The 20,382-nt window shown below is 37.8% G+C and overlaps 1 protein-coding gene across 1 annotated transcript in view; it reads right to left on the bottom strand.

The window, feature by feature from the left end:
• The window catches only part of LOC121385833 (B-cell receptor CD22-like), a 36,850-nt gene that overhangs the window by 8,462 nt on the left and 8,006 nt on the right, over positions 1-20,382 (bottom strand). The window contains exons 4-10 of the mRNA XM_041516621.1: positions 17,636-17,929; positions 11,073-11,354; positions 9,162-9,446; positions 7,801-7,978; positions 6,796-7,082; positions 3,410-3,673; positions 249-359 (exon numbers count right to left, since the gene is read on the bottom strand). Of these exons, the coding sequence (XP_041372555.1) occupies positions 249-359; positions 3,410-3,673; positions 6,796-7,082; positions 7,801-7,978; positions 9,162-9,446; positions 11,073-11,354; positions 17,636-17,929 (1,701 nt within the window). The remainder of the gene's footprint in view (positions 1-248; positions 360-3,409; positions 3,674-6,795; positions 7,083-7,800; positions 7,979-9,161; positions 9,447-11,072; positions 11,355-17,635; positions 17,930-20,382) is intronic.

The following is a 20,382-nucleotide window of genomic DNA, read 5'->3' as shown; positions in this document are numbered from 1 at the left end:
ACCAGATAAATTTACTTCCGCGTTTCATTTTCTCGTACGCGTTTATGCAGCGCCCACTAGATAAATTTACTTCCAGATTTCGTTAGTCGTACCGATAACAGGAATTCAATTCTAACTTTCATATAGTTGCGGTAACCTATAGGTTACCAGGCTATATTTTGTGGTAACCTTTAAATGGGTTACCAGACACAATGCTTATTTGGATGCCTGCACTATTGTTACCATGCAATAATTATGTTTAGTCATACTGATTTTCCAGGTGACGGCCCCAATTCCAATGAACGCAAAACATCCAACAAGTACCAAGACTGCAGTCATTAACTTAAAATCCTGTATGCTGTGGATGATTTTCAGGGAACCTGCAAAACATCAAAAACTCAAACATTCCATAACACAACCATAAATGTACATGATTCTGGGCTCGATCAATGACATTTAAAAAAAAAAAATATTTAAGGATTGTCTGTTGTTTCTTTTACGTTCATCGGGGTATGAACAAAAAAAAATCATCCGCAAACTGTGTGAATCGGCGAAGCCGTTCTCACATAAGTTTGCAGATGATTTTTTTTGTTCATACCCAGATGAACGTAAAAGAAATAACAGACAATACTTATAATTAAATTTGAATGATACATGCTAATAATAACACTAAAACATCATACTTTATTTTGAATTATTTTTTACCTATAAACAATAACGCTCATTAAGACAACTTGCCCATATAAAATGACGTCATCACATTCCCCGACGACGTAATTTTTACGTTCATCGAAAAATTAACAAACTCCTGTTGCTACGTCTGGACCAATCGGATGACGTTACGTTGTAATGAATGTAACAGAAATTTAATTATAAACATGTACAACAACAAACAAAACAAACAAAAAACAACGAACCCCCACCGATGCACCCACCTGAAAAGTATTTAAAAAACAACAAAAAAACTCAAACATTCCATAACACTACCATAAATGTACATGATTCTGGGCTCGATCAATGACATTTATTTAAAAAAAAATCTAAACATGTACAACAACAAACAAAAAACAATGAACCCCCACCGATGCACCCACCTGAAAAGTATTTAAAAAAACAACAAAAAAACTCAAACATTCCATAACACTACCATAAATGTACATGATTCTGGGCTCGATCAATGACATTTATTTAAAAAAAAATCTAAACATGTACAACAACAAACAAAAAACAATGAACCCCCACCGATGCACCCACCTGAAAAGTATTTAAAAAACAACAAAAAAACTCAAACATTCCATAACACTACCATAAATGTACATGATTCTGGGCTCGATCAATGACATTTTTTTTTTTTTAAATCTAAACATGTACAACAACAAACAAAAAACAACGAACCCCCACCGATGCACCCACCTGAAAAGTATTTTAAAAAATAAAAAATACTCAAACATTCCATAACACTACCATAAATGTACATGATTCTGGGCTCGATCAATGACATTTTTTTTTTTTAATCTAAACATGTACAGCAACAAACAAAACAAACAAAAAACAATGAACCCCCACCGATGCACCCACCTGAAAAGTATTAAAAAAACACAAAAAAACTCAAACATTCCATAACACTACCATAAATGTACATGATTCTGGGCTCGATCAATGACATTTTTTTTTTTTTAAATCTAAACATGTACAGCAACAAACAAAACAAACAAAAAACAATGAACCCCCACCGATGCACCCACCTGAAAAGTATTAAAAAAACACAAAAAAACTCAAACATTCCATAACACTACCATAAATGTACATGATTCTGGGCTCGATCAATGACATTTTTTTTTTTTTAATCTAAACATGTACAACAACAAACAAAACAAACAAAAAACAATGAACCCCCACCGATGCACCCACCTGAAAAGTATTAAAAAAACACAAAAAAACTCAAACATTCCATAACACTACCATAAATGTACATGATTCTGGGCTCGATCAATGACATTTTTTTTTTTTTAAATCTAAACATGTACAGCAACAAACAAAACAAACAAAAAACAATGAACCCCCACCGATGCACCCACCTGAAAAGTATTAAAAAAACACAAAAAAACTCAAACATTCCATAACACTACCATAAATGTACATGATTCTGGGCTCGATCAATGACATTTTTTTTTTTTTAATCTAAACATGTACAACAAACAAAACAAACAAAAAACAATGAACCCCCACCGATGCACCCACCTGAAAAGTATTAAAAAAACACAAAAAAACTCAAACATTCCATAACACTACCATAAATGTACATGATTCTGGGCTCGATTAATGACATTTTTTTTTTTTTAATCTAAACATGTACAACAACAAACAAAACAAACAAAAAACAATGAACCCCCACCGATTCACCCAACTGAAAAGTATTAAAAAAAAAAAAAAAAAAAATCATTAAAAAAAAAACACCCCGAAGGATTATTTCTTGTTTTTATCCCACTGCTCTCTTAAATTTCATTTCTCCTTTGAATTCCATTTCATTGTTTCCCCACCTTTTGCTATCCTCCAGCCAGTGCATCACGACTGGTACATCAAAGGTAGCGCTATGTGCTATCCTGTCTATGGGATGGTGCATATAAAAGATACCTTGCTATTTAATGGCAACATGCAGGTGCCTTTCTCTTAGGTCTGGGACAGGATGAACATAGCCCAGTGGTAGAGTGCTCGCTTGATGAGCAGTCGGTCTAGGATCGATCCCAGTCATTGGGCCCATTGAATTATTTCTTGTTTTAGCCAGTGCACCACAACTGGTACATCGAAGGCTGTAGTATGTGCTACCCTGTCTGTGGGATGGTGCATATTAACGATCCCTTGCTTCCTAATGAAAAAATGTAGTGGGTTTCCTCTCTATGACTGTGTCAAAATGACCATATGTTGGACATCCAATGGCCGATGATTAATAAATCAAGGTGCTCTAGTTATGTCGTTAAACAAATAAATTCTCTTAAGTCTAAAAATTACGGGATCAAGCTGTCGGTAGAATGCCCAACACAAGATGCTTGCGTCCTAGGATCAAACCACCTCACCGGACCCATTCTCTGACTGGGTTTTTTTCCCCATCCCAACCAGTGCACCACAACTGGTATATCAAAGACTGTGGTATGTATTGTCCTGTCTGTGGGAAAGTACATACAAAAGCTACCAATATTTGACATCCAGTGGCAATGTACTCTAATGGTGTGGCTAAACGAAACAAACTTTAACTTACAGTTAATCCTCATGTTTTTTTTTAAAAATTGGATATATAATAATCACGAAAATAAGTAGAAATGAAATGACTGTTCAACACCCATCCATCAAGCTAAAAGCAAGCCCCCGGCAATAATAATCCATGATCAACACACTAATGTTCACCACAATGTATATATGTAACGAAACTGACCTTCAGTCATTTCTGATACTGTGAACACTATAGGTTTTGATGTGCCAACTGGGTTCGTAGCTTCACATGTGTAATTGCCAAAGGCTTGTTTGGGCTTTGATGTGTCGATAGGCAGGATTCCTCCAGTTTCTGGTAAAGTCTTGCCACCGTGCTTCCACACAAACTTTGTCACAGCGGGATTAGCCTTTACGGAGCACGTCAGGCTGACTGTGTCTCCAACCAAGAAGACCAATTCATGTACGATACTGTCAGGTTTAGGGAAATCTTTAGAAAAAAAAGGACCAGAAAGTGAATGCATTTAAAATTTGACCATCAGTTAATAATTTCATAGCAAGAAACAACTGTAATTATATACTATGGGAAAAAAATTTCAAAATCTTGATTAGCGATATTTCTATTTAACTTGAAAACTGATGTTGCGTCCTTTGCAGGGACCAAGTAAGACCAGAAAATATTAATTACTTTTATTTTAATATAACAGCGACACATTAATTGTCAGTTACTTAAAGGGACATTCCTGAGTTTGCTGCAATTTTTAAGATGTTATCGACTAACAGAGAATTTTTAACGAATGTAATTACAAATCAAATATATATTTCTGAATAAAATATTAGTGGTTGTATATTAAACGTGTTTCTGATCATTCTAATATTTGTAATTTCTAAAAAAAAATGTTTTTATACATACGATTATTTGAAAACAAAATCCAGTTTGGGCTTCTTGTAAATATTAAGATGGCCAGAAACACATTGAATATAGAGACACTGATATTCTAAACCAGAAATATGTAAGTTTAATCGAAGCAATATTTTATTAGTCAGAAACATCTTACAATGAAGCAAACTCAGGAATGTCCCTTTAATAGTCTATAGTGTTTTAATGCAAATATTCAATCATTTAGATTAAATTTTATTACAAGAAGTAGTAGTATATATATAGTAGTATATTTCGGAATGTTTCTGAATGAATGTGGAACATGATGAAACATTTCGAAATGTACCAATACATATGTTCACTTTGCCTATTTTGATCACAAGGGAGAAGTCACTTGCTCTACTTTTTTCATTCTAGATTAAGGCCTGTAGTAGCTGTAGTAGTTTTAGTAATAGCAAAAGTAGTGGTTGTATTAGTAATAGTAGTGGCAGTGGTAGTAGTAGTAATAGCAGTAGTAGTGGTAGTATTAGTAATAGTAGTAGTGGTGGTAGTAGTAGTAGTAATAACAGTAGTAGTGGTAGTATTAGTAATAGTGGTAGTATTAGTAATAGTAGTGGTAGTGGTAGTGGTAGTATTAGTAATAGTAGTGGTAGTGGTAGTGGTAGTATTAGTAATAGTAGTGGTAGTGGTAGTGGTAGTATTAGTAATAGTAGTGGTAGTATTAGTAATAGTAGTAGTAGTGGTAGTATTAGTAATAGTAGTGGTAGTATTAGTAATAGTAGTGGTAGTGGTAGTATTAGTAATAGTAGTGGTAGTGGTAGTGGTAGTATTAGTAATGGTAGTGGTAGCATTAGTAATAGTAGTGGCAGTGGTAGTATTAGTAATAGTAGTGGTAGTATTAGTAATAGTAGTGGTAGTGGTAGTATTAGTAATAGTAATAGTAGTGGTAGTGGTAGTAATAGTAATAGTAGTGGTAGTGGTAGTATTAGTAATGGTAGTGGTAGTATTAGTAATAGTAGTGGCAGTGGTAGTATTAGTAATAGTAGTGGTAGTATTAGTAATAGTAGTGGTTGTGGTAGTGGTAGCAATAGTAATAGCAGTAGTAGTGGTAGTATTAGTAATAGTAGTCGTAGTGGTAGTAATAGTAATAGCAGTAGTATTAGTAATAGTAGTGGTAGTGGTAGCATTAGTAATAGTAGTGGGTAGTGGTAGTAATAGTAGTAGTAGTGTTAGTAGTAGTTGCAGTATAGTATTAAAAATAATAGTGATAATAATAATAATAATAATAGTAGGAGTAGGTTAAAAGTTTGTTTTGTTTAATGACACCACTAGAGTTCATTAATTTATTAATCATCGGCTATTGGATGTCAAACATTTGGTAGTAGTCTTAGAAGAAACCTGCTACATTTTTCCATCAGCAGGCTTTCAAGCAAGATTTTGTGAAAAATCAGGGCTTTTTTTAAGGGCAAAATTCTTAAAAAATAAGGGCTATTTTTAGGAATTTTTTGACAAAAATGACTGAAATTCAATAATCAATATAAAAGAAAAACATTCTGTACTCAGCTCCAGGAAGAACATAAATACAAAAGCTAATTACCAACTCAGAAGATCACGCTAATGATCATCAACAGCGATATTCAGCATATCAATATAACCAGATTAAAGTAATCTGATATGGTGCAAATCCATGCTGAATATGATGCTGATAACCACCAAGATGTCTTCTGAGAAATACATTAATTCAACATATTCATTATCTGAAAGTATACTAAGGCTAGATTTAATTAATTCCAATACTTATTTTATGTTGCATTTATTAAAAAATTTCAAAATTTGAAAATTTAGGATTTTCACCCAAAAATTAGGACTTTTTAGGATTTTGAAGCTTTAATAAGGAATATTAGGGCTGCTGTCAAAAAATAAGGAAAATTAGAAAAATAAGGGCCCGCTTGCAAGCCTGCATCAGCAGCAAGGAATCGATTATGTGCTCATTTCCCACAGACAAGACAGCAACAAACCATAGCTTTTGTGTATACTAGTTGTGGTGCACTGGTTGGGATGGGAAAAACCTACGATGCAAACTGAGCACCTCTGGCAAGTGCTTTACTAACCAAGTTAGATCGCAGGAGTAAGTAAACCAGCAGCACACACGTAGCCCAGTGGTAAAACGCTCGCCTGATGTGCAGTCGGTTTGGGATCGATCCCCGACGGTGGGCCCACTTGGCTATTTCTCGTTCCAGCCAGTGCACCACAACTGGTACATCAAAGGTTGTGGTATGTGCTATCCTGTCTGTGGGATGGTGCATATATTTTTAAAAAAACCTTGTTACTAATGGAAAAATGTAACAGGCTTCCTCTCCAAGAAAATATGTCAAAATTACCACTTTTGACATCCAATAGCCAGGGCTAGCTCTGCCATTTGCCAAATTCACCAGCTGCGAATTTTAGGAAATTATTTTATTTTAATTTGACGAAAACAATGTGTGTAATAATTGTTATTTTGTTGGAAAATAACTGTAGGTTTTTCATTTTTTTAGATCATTTGGTGACATTTTCTGATCACCCAGAGCTAGCCCTGATATTATAGCTGATGATTAATAAATCAATGTGCTCTAGTGGTGTCGTTAAACAAAACAAACTTTACCTTTAACATGATGTAGTAGTAGTAGTAGTAGTAGTAATAGTAGTAATATAGCAGCAGCAGCTACAAAACCCTTTTATTATCAACTTACACTTCACATCTAAGATAATATCCTCGCTCTTCGTTGTTCCATGGTCGTTTGTAGCAGAGCAGATGTATTTTCCTTTGTCCATCTCGGTTACATTTGATATGGTCCTGCTTGTTGGTCCAGATACCATTTTAGTGGTGTCCCTGTCGATGGGGACATCGTCTTTAGTCCATACTGTGGTACTAGGTGGTTCAGACCTGACATTACACTCCAGACTGACGGAGCTGCCTTCCTCTACAGTATAGTTTAAAGAGGGTGCAGTCACAATGGGAGAATCTGTAATAGCAATTTAGTAAATAAAGGAAAGGCAGGGTTGTACTATGGTACTAGGTGGTTCAGACCTGACATTACACTCCAGACTGACGGAGCTGCCTTCCTCTACAGTATAGTTTAAAGAGGGTGCAGTCACAATGGGAGAATCTGTAATAGCAATTTAGTAATTAAAGGAAAGGCAGGGTTGTACTATGGTACTAGGTGGTTCGGACCTGACATTACACTCCAGACTGACGGAGCTGCCTTCCTCTACAGTATAGTTTAAAGAGGGTGCAGTCACAATGGGAGAATCTGTAATAGCAATTTAGTAATTAAAGGAAAGGCAGGGTTGTACTATGGTACTAGGTGGTTCGGACCTGACATTACACTCCAGACTGACGGAGCTGCCTTCCTCTACAGTATAGTTTAAAGAGGGTGCAGTCACAATGGGAGAATCTGTAATAGCAATTTAGTAATTAAAGGAAAGGCAGGGTTGTACTATGGTACTAGGTGGTTCAGACCTGACATTACACTCCAGACTGACGGAGCTGCCTTCCTCTACAGTATAGTTTAAAGAGGGTGCAGTCACAATGGGAGAATCTGTAATAGCAATTTAGTAAATAAAGGAAAGGAATGATTGTTTACGGCAACTCAGCAGGGTTGTACTATGGTACTAGGTGGTTCAGATCTGACATTACACTCCAGACTGACGGAGCTGCCTTCCTCTACAGTATAGTTTAAAGAGGGTGCAGTCACAATGGGAGAATCTGTAATAGCAATTTAGTAAATAAAGGAAAGGAATGATTGTTTACGGCACCTCGGCAGGGTTCTACTATGGTACTAGGTGGTTCGGACCTGACATTACACTCCAGACTGACGGAGCTGCCTTCCTCTACAGTATAGTTTAAAGAGGGTGCAGTCACAATGGGAGAATCTGTAATAGCAATTTAGTAAATAAAAGAAAAGAATGCTTGTTTACGACACCTCAGCAGGGTTGATTCTGTCAGAGGGTACATAGGGTAAAATTACGTACCCTAAAATCTTGAAAACTGATGGATACACTTTTTTTAATTTTTAGAAAGATTATATTGAGAGAGCTGCAGCTCTTTGAAATTTGTCAGTGTCCATGAAATGCAATGTCCAATTTCAAAGGATTTGACACCCATATATAACCGCCAAGTGAGGGGAACTTATCATCTGGGGTTTTTTTCATTACGTACCCTCAAATTATTTTCTAGCAAAAAACCCTGCTCAGCCCCTTTTAAACGACGGCTATTAATTTCGAGTCTGACATATGGTTATTTTGACATTAATTTAGAGGCATATATTGTTATGGATTTGCATGATCTTAGTTCTCCAAATATAAATGAAAATTCACATTCATTTGGGTTACCATTTGGTGATCGGGTACTGGGCTTGTCAATGGTCTATGTAACATAAAAAATCAACGTCCATGGAGGGAATTCAAACCACAGACTCTCTGTCCCGGAGTCCAGCACTCTACCAACTGAGCTAATAGGAACATTCCCACTAGCTACCGCCAGTACACGTAGGAGCACTTTATACGAACACTGCTACATACTAACCCCCCCCCCCCCCCCCCCCCCCCCATGTGAAGCTACGTCCCAGATCTGTGACCCACAGGCAGTTGAACTGTTACGGGTCCTGATTTGGTTGTAACTGTATTCTTGTGTTAAGAACACACCCAGTCTGTACGTCGGCTCCAAAGATAAAAATCAATGTAAACTGAGGGGATTCGAACCACAGAGTCTCAGTACGAGAGACCAGCACTCTACCAACTGAGGTAATACATGTAGCTGAGAAATTCCCTCTAGCTACTGCCAGTAGGAGCACTTTATACAAACACTACTACATCTATAAATGGCAACTCCCATTCAAAATGTATACAAAGCACTAAATGAAAGCACATCATAAGTTTGTGACGGAGAATACAGAATAAAAAAAAAAAATGGAGAAAAAGAATGTGGGTTTTTTGGTATAAAAACTTTTTGATAAACCGTGGGAAAAAACAATACTGAATCCAAAATTCAGGGAAAACGTTCACCTTTGACCGCTACCCGACAAAGGACAGTCCCGAGACAGATACATATACTTACATTCTACTATCAATGTCCGAGAGATCATTCTCTTGTATTTATCGGTGTGAATGAGCTTACACGTTACAATTTTTTTATTGTCTTCTCGAGCGAGTTTCAACTCTAGAGTGTTCACCACATGCTTGGTTAAGTCTGCGTTGACTGATGTGGTTGTAGATGAATTCATCCGAACTGATTCAAAATACCACGTCAAACTGAATGAGCCATACCCATGTAGTACCTCACATGTTGCGGACATTTTCCTACCTGCTACCAGAACAGGTGGAATTGTCACTCTTGGCTTAACTGTTAACAAAAAAACAAACAAAAAAAACATTTTAAAGAAATATAATAATAAAAATAATATATAAAATAAAAATAATAAATAAATAAATACTACTGAAGTAGTAAATTTAATTTTGTTTAACAACATCACTAGAACTTGCTGATTAATTTTTTTTAAAACAATATTTATGGACGTTTGTGTTAACATTGGGGATTGACTAACAGGCGATGCCCATGTTAAGGTCTCAAACTACATTTGACAAATACAAATTTTAAGCTGATTAATTAATCAATGCCTACTGAAAGTCACACAATTAATAATTCCGAGACATAGTCTTCAGATGAACATGTTTCATTTAACAACGAACTCAACACATTTGATTTACGGTTATATATGGCGTCAGACATATGGTTAAGGACCACACAGATATTGAGGGAGGAAACCCGCTGTCGCCACTTCATGGGCTACTCTTTTTGATTAAAAACAAGGGATCTTTTACATGTACCATCCCACAGACAGGGTAGTACATACCACAGCCTTTGACCAGGGGACTCGATCCCAATGGGCCTACCAACGGGGATCGATCCCACACCGACCGTGCATTGAGCGAACACTGTACCACTGGGCTACGTTCCGCTCTTAGTCTTCGGAGGATACTATACATATATTATATAAGTTAGCAGCTATATATAGCTTGTATTCATACCAGTTTTACCGGCCTCGGTGGCGTCGTGGCAGGCCATCGGTCTACAGGCTGGCAGGTACTGGGTTCGGATCCCAGTCGAGGCATGGGATTTTTAATCCAGATACCGACTCCAAACCCTGAGTGAGTGCTCCTCAAGGCTCAATGGGTAGGTGTAAACCACTTGCACCGACCAGTGATCCATAACTGGTTCAACAAAGGCCATGGTTTGTGCTATCCTGCCTGTGGGAAGCGCAAATAAAAGATCCCTTGCTGCCAATCGGAAGAGTAGCCCATGTAGTGGCGACAGCAGGTTTCCTCTCAAAATCTGTGTGGTCCTTAACCTGGTGCACAGGTCGGTTTGGGATCGATCCCTGTCGGTGACCTCATTGGGCTATTTCTCGTTCCAGCCAGTGCACCAGGACTGGTGTATCAAAGGCCGTGGTATGTGCTATTATGTCTGTGGGATGGTGCATATAAAAAGATTCCTTGCTACTAATGGAAAAATGTAGCGGGTCTCCTCTATAAGACTATATGTCAAAATTACCAAATGTTTAACATCCAATAGGTCAAATCAATGTGCTCTACAGTGGAAGGAAGAAAAGAAATGTTTTATTTAACAACGCACTCAACACATCTTATTGACAGTTATATAGCGTCAGACATATGGTTAAGGACCACACATATATTGAGAGAGGAAACCTGCTGTCGCCACTTCATGGGCTACTCTTTTCGATTGGCAGCAAGGGATCTTTTATATGCAACATCCCACAGACAGGATAGTACATACCAATTCCTTTGTTACACCAGCTGTGGAGCACTGGCTGGAATGAGAAACAGCCCACCGACGGGGATCGATCCTCTACAGTGCTGTCATTAAACAAAACAAACTTTTTTCTTTTCTTTTTTAGTAGTAGCAGCAGCAGCAGCATGCAGCCAAATCCATTTATCATCAATTACTTACATTTTACATCTAACACAATCTCTTTGCTCTTCGTTGTTCCTCGGATGTTTGTAGCAGAGCAGATATATTTTCCTCTGTCTGTCACCATTACATTTGATATGGTCAATGTTGGCTCAGATGCTCTTCCCAAATGGTACCTCCCAGACTCCACGCTGAGGGGCTTGTTGTCTTTAGTCCAGGTTATGGTGCTAGCTGGATAAGACTTCACGTTACACCTCAGACAAACAGTGGTGCTTTCGTTAACAGAATACTTCAGAGAAGGCGTGGTCACAATGGGACGAACTGTAGTAAAAAAAACAAAAATATATATATATATATATATATATATATATATATATATTCGACCACTTAAAAAAGAAAGGATTATAACATGTTCGTACATACTTACTGACAATGCTATTCATGAAACAGACCCAGGTTTTCTTCATGCCGTATACGCAGACTAGAGCAGGTTTGAGTGCCGCAATGAACAGTGTGCAGTATTCGACCAGATGATCCAGTATTCGACCATTTTCTAATTAACTAACAAAACTAAACTTTGAAGTTTATTTTATAGTAAATGCAACATATATCAAACAACTAATTCCAAAAACTGTTGATTTTAACAACTGTAACACATATTCATGCATTTACGCACGCAATCACATGCTTGTATACACATTCACACACGCACACATACTTTCTGATAAACAGTCTCTTTGGTCCTATCTCAATTTACAGACAATGGTATGAAACTGAAAATAAATGAAAATATAACTGTGTAAGTCCTGACAAACAGCACCAAACTACATAATTAAATGTAGTACATATGTGGTTCTTGGGAGTTTATTTTGAGAATGTATCCTCAAGCTTTTCTATTTGTCGAATACTGGGGGAACACTCTCTATCATATGTCATGATTTGATCACATGGTCACGTGATTGAAATTATAATGACTGAGGTCACATTGCATTGCCAGCTCTGTTCGATCATAAATAAAAACATTAAAGGCATTTTCAAAGATTTCAAATGGATTAAAAATATGGCAAATGTATTGCGAATGTTGGATGGTGTAATAACATGCAATAAAAATGGCCAATGTTCATATTATCACTATAGCTGATGAATATATATACTTATGTTCATTCACATGGTTATCATCTGCTATATTGCGTTTTCAGAAGAAAGAATGTGCACCCTGTCGCGTATGTTCAAAATACTTTGGGAAAATCTATATACTATTCAGTTTAAACGAGTATGGTAATTAATTAAATACACTGGTCGAATACTGGGTACTGGTTGAATACTGGGGTCACTGCCCTATATATATATATATATATAACAATAATTGTCAAAAAAGGTTTAATTGTCATGAAAGTCGAACATGATCCGAAACAGTACATGATGAAGCTATACACAAAATGTCAGCTCAATATCTAGAGGCACTGCGGAAAAAAAGGACCGGAAAACTATATGTGAAACAGAGAGACTGACAGCCAGACACAAGAATAGAGACAAAACCGTTGGTCCCCTCTGGTTGAGCTGGTAAGGGACTAAAAATTACAAACCATCATGTTTCTGGCCTGGTGCTTAAAAAACTTTTAGAGTCCAGACTCCCCTATGCCTGTGTCAAAAATGACCATATGTTTGACATCCAATAGCCGATGATTAATAAATCAATGTGCTCTAGTGGTGTCATTAAACAAAACAAACAAAAACTCTCAAACTGAAGCGACGGTCCCAGCTGAATTGCTATGCAAACTAGTAATAAATTAACAGACTTCGAAAACTAAAACTCTGAAAACTCGAAAACCTCAATCTCTCAAAATACATGTAATTCTGTTGGTCCCAACAAAGACGTTTCATAGATCTATACTGCACTTCCAAAACTCGTATGCACTGATCAAGCGATCGTTGCCTGTAGTATTTTAAAGAAGGAACTGTCAGACATGCAAGCAAAGCATTAATGTATCGGCTGGTCTTGGCCGTCAAAGATTCTTGTGTTAATTACAGAATGATAGATCGCAGACTAAGCTGAACGAAGACTACCTGTTTGGTTGTCGGTGTTTGTACATGGCGGAGTGAAAGAAGAAGAAGGAAATGTTTTATTTAATGACGCACTCAACACATTTTATTTATGGCTATATGGCGTCGGACATATGGTTAAGAACCACACAAATATTGAGGGAGGAAAGCTGCTGTTGCCACTTCATGGGCTACTCTTTTTGATTAGCAGCAAGGGATCTTTTATATGCACCATCTCATAGACAGGATAGCACATACCACGGTCTTTGATATACCAGTCGTGGTGCACTGGCTGGAGCGAGAAATAGCCCAATGGGCCCACCGACGGGGATCAATCCCAAACCGACCGCGCATCAAGTGAGTGCTTTACCACTGGGCTACATCTCGTCCCATAGCGGAGGGACTCACAACATAATACATAATTAAAGACAGTCTGGTTACTGCCATAGAACAGTAGTAACAATCGTTAACACTGTTTGTTTTTGCTCTCAAACGAGTCGATCATGTGTCAAACTATTTTGAACATCTCTACTATGAATTGGAAGTGAAAACAAAGTATACTTAGTGCTATTACATTCAGCATTCTTTGTTTTAATTTCTTACTTTCGCTCCAACAACTTTCATCATAACACTTATTTTCAGTTATTTATATAATATGCAAGTACATGCCTTCTGTCATTGTTTTTCAGACAATGAATACAATTATTGCATGTATTAATACAAATTCATCTGAATTAGCTTTTTAATTTGTTATTTACTTAACTTACCCATAAGGAATGCACCATATTTGTCGAAAGTAAAGTAAAGTAAAGTTTTATTTAATGACGCCACTAGAGCACATTGATTTTTTTTATCTTATCATCGGCTATTGGACATCAAATATATGGTCATTCTGACACTGTTTTTAGAGGAAACCCGCTGTCACCACATAGGCTACTCTTTTACGACAGGCAGCAAGGGATCTTTTATTTGCGCTTCCCACAGGCAGAATAGCACAAACCATGGCCTTTGTTGAACCAGTTATGGATCACTGGTCGGTGCAAGTGGTTTACACCTACCCATTAAGCCTTGCGGGGCACTCACTCAGGGTTTGGAGTCGGTATCTGGATTAAAAATCCCATGCCTCGACTGGGATCCGAATCCAGTACCTACCAGCCTGTAGACTGATGGCCTAACCACGACGCCACCGAGGCCGGTTAGCTATATATAGTTACTAGACACCATTATAATTCCCTTCTGACCTTGTTAAGCCAAGACATCCATGAATGCCTTCTCGGGAGCTAAATTTCAACTGGTTGGAATGGGAAGAAAATACAATGGGTATGTCACACATACATGAAGTGAGACGGCACTTACCAGACCCCATCATGAGCTAAATTTTAACTGGTTGTGTTTTTTTTTTAAAAGGCAAAAATGCCGAAACATGTCAATTAAAAAACTGAACTGTTGGAGGTGGGTTTTTTAATGCAATATTTATAATATAATACATATACATGCATTTTGGGCTCCTACAGACATAAAGTCAACCATAAACACACTGTATAATACAGAGATATTCCGTTCTGTTTTCACTTGGAAAAATTCCAAATTATACACTCGATCTGTTTTTATCATAATATTTTTATATAAAAACTTCTGGTAATAAAATTTAAACAAAACAATTGTATGTTTCATTAAAAACGTGACATTTCATTTCATTTCAACTTATGTTCGTGCTTATATCCAATTAAGATTCAAGCACGCTGTCCTGGGCATACACCTCAGCTATCTGGGCTGTCTGTCCAGGACAGTGGGTTATTTGTTAGTGGTTAGTGAGAGAGAAGAGGGTGTAGTGGTCTTACACCTACAGGTACCCATCGAGTCATTAAAACGTGCTCTAGGTGGGAGCTGGTACCGGGCTGTGAACTCAGTACCTACCAGCCTTATGTCCGATGGCCTAACCATGACACCACCGAGGCCGGTAACGTGATATTATTAAGTAGTTGTGCCCTTTTTACGTCAGCTCCCTTCCCACATAAAATATGGATGTACCTCTCAGGACTCATGCTGGAAGGACTTTTTGTTTAGCCACTTTTCAAATATAGTATACATGTATATAGTATTTCCTTGAAAACAATTAAACCAGTGTTCTCGCTGCTCCATATTTTACAGCACCTATATCCGCTATTTATAAATGCACACTTTTTAAACACATAAAAAACCCACAACGATCAGTCTGCACACTGGACATCAAAGGAAACAAGCCATGTTGTGTACGAAAAACAATTGACGAAACATTTACGACAGTTGCGTAACGTAATTTAACAGTATTTTTAGCAGCCTTTATTTTGTCCCATACCTGTATCCATTTGTATGTTTAATACATACAACAAAAGTTATATTTTATTTGAGCAATGGAAACATTAAAAAATATTTTACGGATTTGGCAATCTCCAATTGTAAAACCCCCACTTATTTGGTGCCAAATTTGTCACGTGATCAGAACGGTCATTCTGTCTTTTGTTTCCACTAACAATCGTCTGATATTTTGTCCACAATTACAGATATAATTGGTTGTAACGAATGATTTGTATTATCTGTCATTTCTGTCATTCTGTTTATTCAGCAGTTCTTTATAAAATATTGTAAACAATTCATTTTGGGGGATATCACAGCTTATAAAAACAACGGAAGTGGTAGTGTTTATCATTAAAATAATTTATCTTGGGTGCCAAATAATATATACACCGCCTTGACAAAAATGAAACTACTTTTTATCAGCTGGTGATATTTTATCACAGCGATCGATTCATTCAATGAAGATGGAAATAATAAAAAATGTATCCGACATTAAGGGGTCACTTTATAAACATCTTTATTCTTTTTTGTATATCTTGAAAACTTTATTAAAATAATAATATTAAAACTTTGATCGATTCAGCAAAACTGGAACTGCCCGTGGATAACATCTTCGGTTCAATTAAAATATGTTTTTTCACTCTTTTGTAGGCAAAATAAGGAGTATGTCTTTCCACAAAGTCTACCAACACACAACAATATGGTAACCAAGCTCCACACTCCTACCCCCCCCCCCCCCCCCCCCCCCTTTTTTTTTTTTTTTAGGGTGTGTTGCCGCGCGGCTGCCCTCCTTTAATTTTCACCCAGCGAGAACACTGTAAACTGTGGTTAATTTAAGGAATATTTTATTAGGCAAAGACTAAATATACATAGCCACTTTGTTTAAACATTAGCAATTGGCTAATTTGGTAATGTACAGGGTGATTGAGTCCTGTACCCTGGTAGTTGAACTGGGTTTCTGCCAGAGGGTAAAACGGGTATGCACACACCCAAATTTGTTTGCAGATTTTATTTTTTAAGTTGACCTTTTGACAAAATTAATTACTCTTATCATTACTGTATGATTTTCTTAACCCTAACCCTAAATTAACCCTCCCCCCCCCTTTTTTTTCTCCAGGGGTGGTCCCCCATAGCCCCTGTTGACTGGTTGCATTCAATTCCATAGCACCATACCCAAAAATTTGTTTCTGGCAGAAAAATACTGGCCTCGGTGGTGTCATGATTAAACCATCGGACATAAGGCTGGTAGGTACCGGGTTCGCAGCCCGGTACCGGCTTCCACCCATAGCTGAGGTGTGTGCCCAGGACATCGTGTTTGAACCTTAACTGGATGTAAGCACGAAAATAAAGTTGAACTGAAACGAACAATCTGGCAGAAACACTGTTGAAGAAAAAAAGTTTGTTTTATTTAACGACGCCACTAGAACACATTGATTTTTTATCTTATCATCGGCTATTGGACGTCAAACATATGGTCATTCTGATACATAGGCTACTCTTTTACGACAGGTAGCAAGGGATCTTTTATTTGTGCTTCCCACAGGCAGGATAGCACAAACCATGGCCTTTGTTGAACCAGTTATGGATCCCTGGTTGGTACAAGTGGTTTACACCTACCCACTGAACCTTGCGGAGCATTCACTCAGGGTCTGGAGTCGGTATCTGGATTAAAAATCCTGTGCCTCGACTGGGATCCGAACCCAGTACCTACCAGCCTGTAGACAGATGGCCTAACCACGACTCCACCTAGGCCAGTTAGTTGAACAAGGTTTCCGCCACACCCAAATGTTTTTGAAGATGTTATTTTCTCGCTCCAGCCAGTGCACCATGACTGGTACATCAAAGGCCGTGGTATGTGCTATCCTGTCTATGGGATGGTGCATATAAAAGATCCCTTGCTGCTAATTGAATAGAGTATCCTACGAATTGGCAACAGCGGTTTTCCTGTCTCAACCTCTGTGGTCCGTAACCATATGTCTGACGCCATATAACCGTAAATTAAATGTGTTGAGTGCATCGTTAACTAAAACATTTCCTTTCCTTTCATTTTTAAGTTAACCTTTTGAATAAATTAATTACTGTATGATTTTTTTAACCTTAACCCTAAATTAACCCTCTTTTTTTTTTCCAGGGGTGGTCCCTCATACTGTGGTTGCATTCAATTCCATTTCGCCATACCCAAAAATGTCTTTCTGGCAGAAATACTGTTGAAGAATACTTACATTCTACTGACAACATACTCGAGATCCGTCTCCTGTACGAGGGACTGTAAAACAGCTGGCATGTCAGGTTCTTGCCGTGGTCGTATTCGGTTGGAGTCCACTCTAGGGTGTTCACCTTGTGCTCCGTTAGGTCTGCATTGACCGTCGTGTTTGTTGTCGAGTTCATCTCCACCGAGTCCAGAAACCATGTCAGAGTGATTATTCCGTAACCCTCCACTATCTCGCACATGGCAAACGTTTTCACACCGGCTACCGCAACAGGTGAGACGGTCATGTTAAATCCTGTCGGTGGAACTATTTAATAAAAAAAAAAGAAGATCTTAGTTATTTTCATCTGCAAATAACTGAAATTTAGTCTGTAGTCCGTGCAATTAACCAGGGCCCATGCTTATAAAACTTAAAGTCTAGACTTTAATAAAGTCCAGACTTTAACGTAATACTATTTGAATGGTGTTGCCATGACGTTAAAGTATGTAGTGTTAACAGGGTAAATGGTTCAGTGTTGGGTGAAAATAGTCGATTAACCGAATTATGCTATAAACCGATATGCAAATAAGTGGAGTTGAATGTATGTATACAATGGCATAGCCAGCATGAGGCAGACGAGGCGCTTGCCTCGTCTGGAATTTCCCCAGATTTATTTTATTTTTCCCATGATACTGATATTTATTTTACAGATCTGCACCCATATTCACAAAAAGGTGTAAATTTATGTCTACGACTAGCACTTACGTCTGCCGTAGATTTACGTCTACGTGCAAGAAGCACCTTATTCTCAAAGACAGTCGTAAATGTAAACGTAATTTAGTTGGACGTAAATTTACAATTTAACACTCTCACCGGAGAAATTAAAAAAAACAAAACATTAGAAATGATGGCTATCGGGTAAATAACAAATGCGCAAAACGCAATTTCGTTTGTTGTCTGCTAACAATAACATCGTGAACGAGGAACCATGGCATTTTGGTATTGTGAGGATCCGCGTTTTGGTACGAACTTGAGGACATTTCTTAAAAAGGAAAAGATAACTCGGGAGAAATTGGCCGAGTCAAAAACATCCATTCGATAACCAACAAAAATATGTTCAATTTGTGGGCGTTCGCCATCGCAAACTGCTTCAAATATTGCAAATGCTGCCAGTTTCCATAAATAATAGTAAATAACGGCAATCATGCTTGATTTATTATATCTACACGACTTACGTGCAGTGTTTGTTGTAACCGGAGGCACTCTTATATTTACGTCAAACTTTACACATAACTTACGTTTTCGTTGTTTCGTGAATAGCTCTTCAGTCGTAGGTTTACATTTACGTGTAAAACTAGGCTTACGATGTTTTGTGAATATGGGTCCTGGGTTTGACTTGATGTTCTTTTCCTCTCTGGCTATGCCCCAGATATAATGTAAACAAGAATTCTGGGAAATTAAATGTCTCGCCTAAATACTACCATAAACATATTTGGTGTCACTGATGTTTGCACCCATTAGATATTCGTCTAAACAAAAAATTACATTAATTTTTAGTTCTTTTTATAAGCATTGTGATGAAAATCCATATGAGCGAGACGTAGCCCAGTGGTAAAGGATCCCTGTCAGTGGATCCATTGGACTATTTGTTGTTCCAGCCAGTGCTCCACAACTGGTGTAACAAAGGCCATGGTATGTACTATCCTGTCTGTAGGATGGTGCATATAAAAGATCCCTTGCTGTTAATCGAAAAGAGTAGCCCATAAAGTGGTGACAGCAAATTTCCTTTCTCGATATCTGTGTGGTCATTAACCATACATGTATGTCTGATGCCATATAACTGTAAATTAAATGTGTTGAGTGCAAATAAAACATTTCTTTTCATATGAACGACTATGAAACATATTTAATCGATCTAGGACTTACGGTTTGTGTAAAATGGGAGCTAAAACATTGCTCGTCAGTCAATAGACACTGCCTGCATACATTCCAACACAGTGCGCACCTGGGGCACCAAGGCAAGTTGGAGTGGCACCAGTTTTAGGCAAACATTCAAAAGAGGGGCACAAAGGAAGCTTTCTAAAAATATTTTTCAGACAAAAATGACTTCACCCTATGGGAAAGATGTTCAGTGTGCGATTTTCGTTTCAAAAATTTAAGTGTCATAAGGACTCCCTGTATGCAAATCTTTAGAACCTGCCACCAACCCAGCGAGCCCAGCCGTGCATCTCCACTAGAACAGAAGATGCACTAGTTAAATGTTTTGCATGAAAGAAAGAAAAAAAGAAATGTTTTATTTAACGACGCACTCAACACATTTATTTACGGTTATATGGCGTCAGAAATATGGTTATGGACCACACAGATTTTGAGGGGAAACCCGCTGTCGCCACTATATGGGCTACTCTTTCCGATTAGCAGCAAGGGATCTTTTATTTGCGCTTCCCACAGGCAGGAGAGCACAAACCATGGCCTTTGTTGAACCAGTTATGGATCACTGGTCGGTGCAAGTGGTTTACACCTACCCATTGAGCCTTGCGGAGCACTCACTCAGAGTTTGGAGTCGATATCTGGATTAAAAACCCCATGCGTCGACTGGGATCCGAACCCAGTACCTACCAGCCTGTAGACCGATGGCCTAACCAGTTTTGCATGAAATTATGAAAAAGATCACTATTCAAGACTGTGGTTTTCCAGGATTTGGAGATATATGTTGACTGTGTCATTTCGAAGAATCAATGTAATTTGTATGCTAGCCAAGCTAGAGAGTCCTATATGAT

Source organism: Gigantopelta aegis, chromosome 12 (genome assembly GCF_016097555.1).
Source record: "Gigantopelta aegis isolate Gae_Host chromosome 12, Gae_host_genome, whole genome shotgun sequence".
NCBI lineage: Eukaryota > Metazoa > Mollusca > Gastropoda > Neomphalida > Peltospiridae > Gigantopelta > Gigantopelta aegis.
Note: the sequence above shows the minus strand (reverse complement) of the source record. Positions and strands in the feature narration are given on the sequence as shown.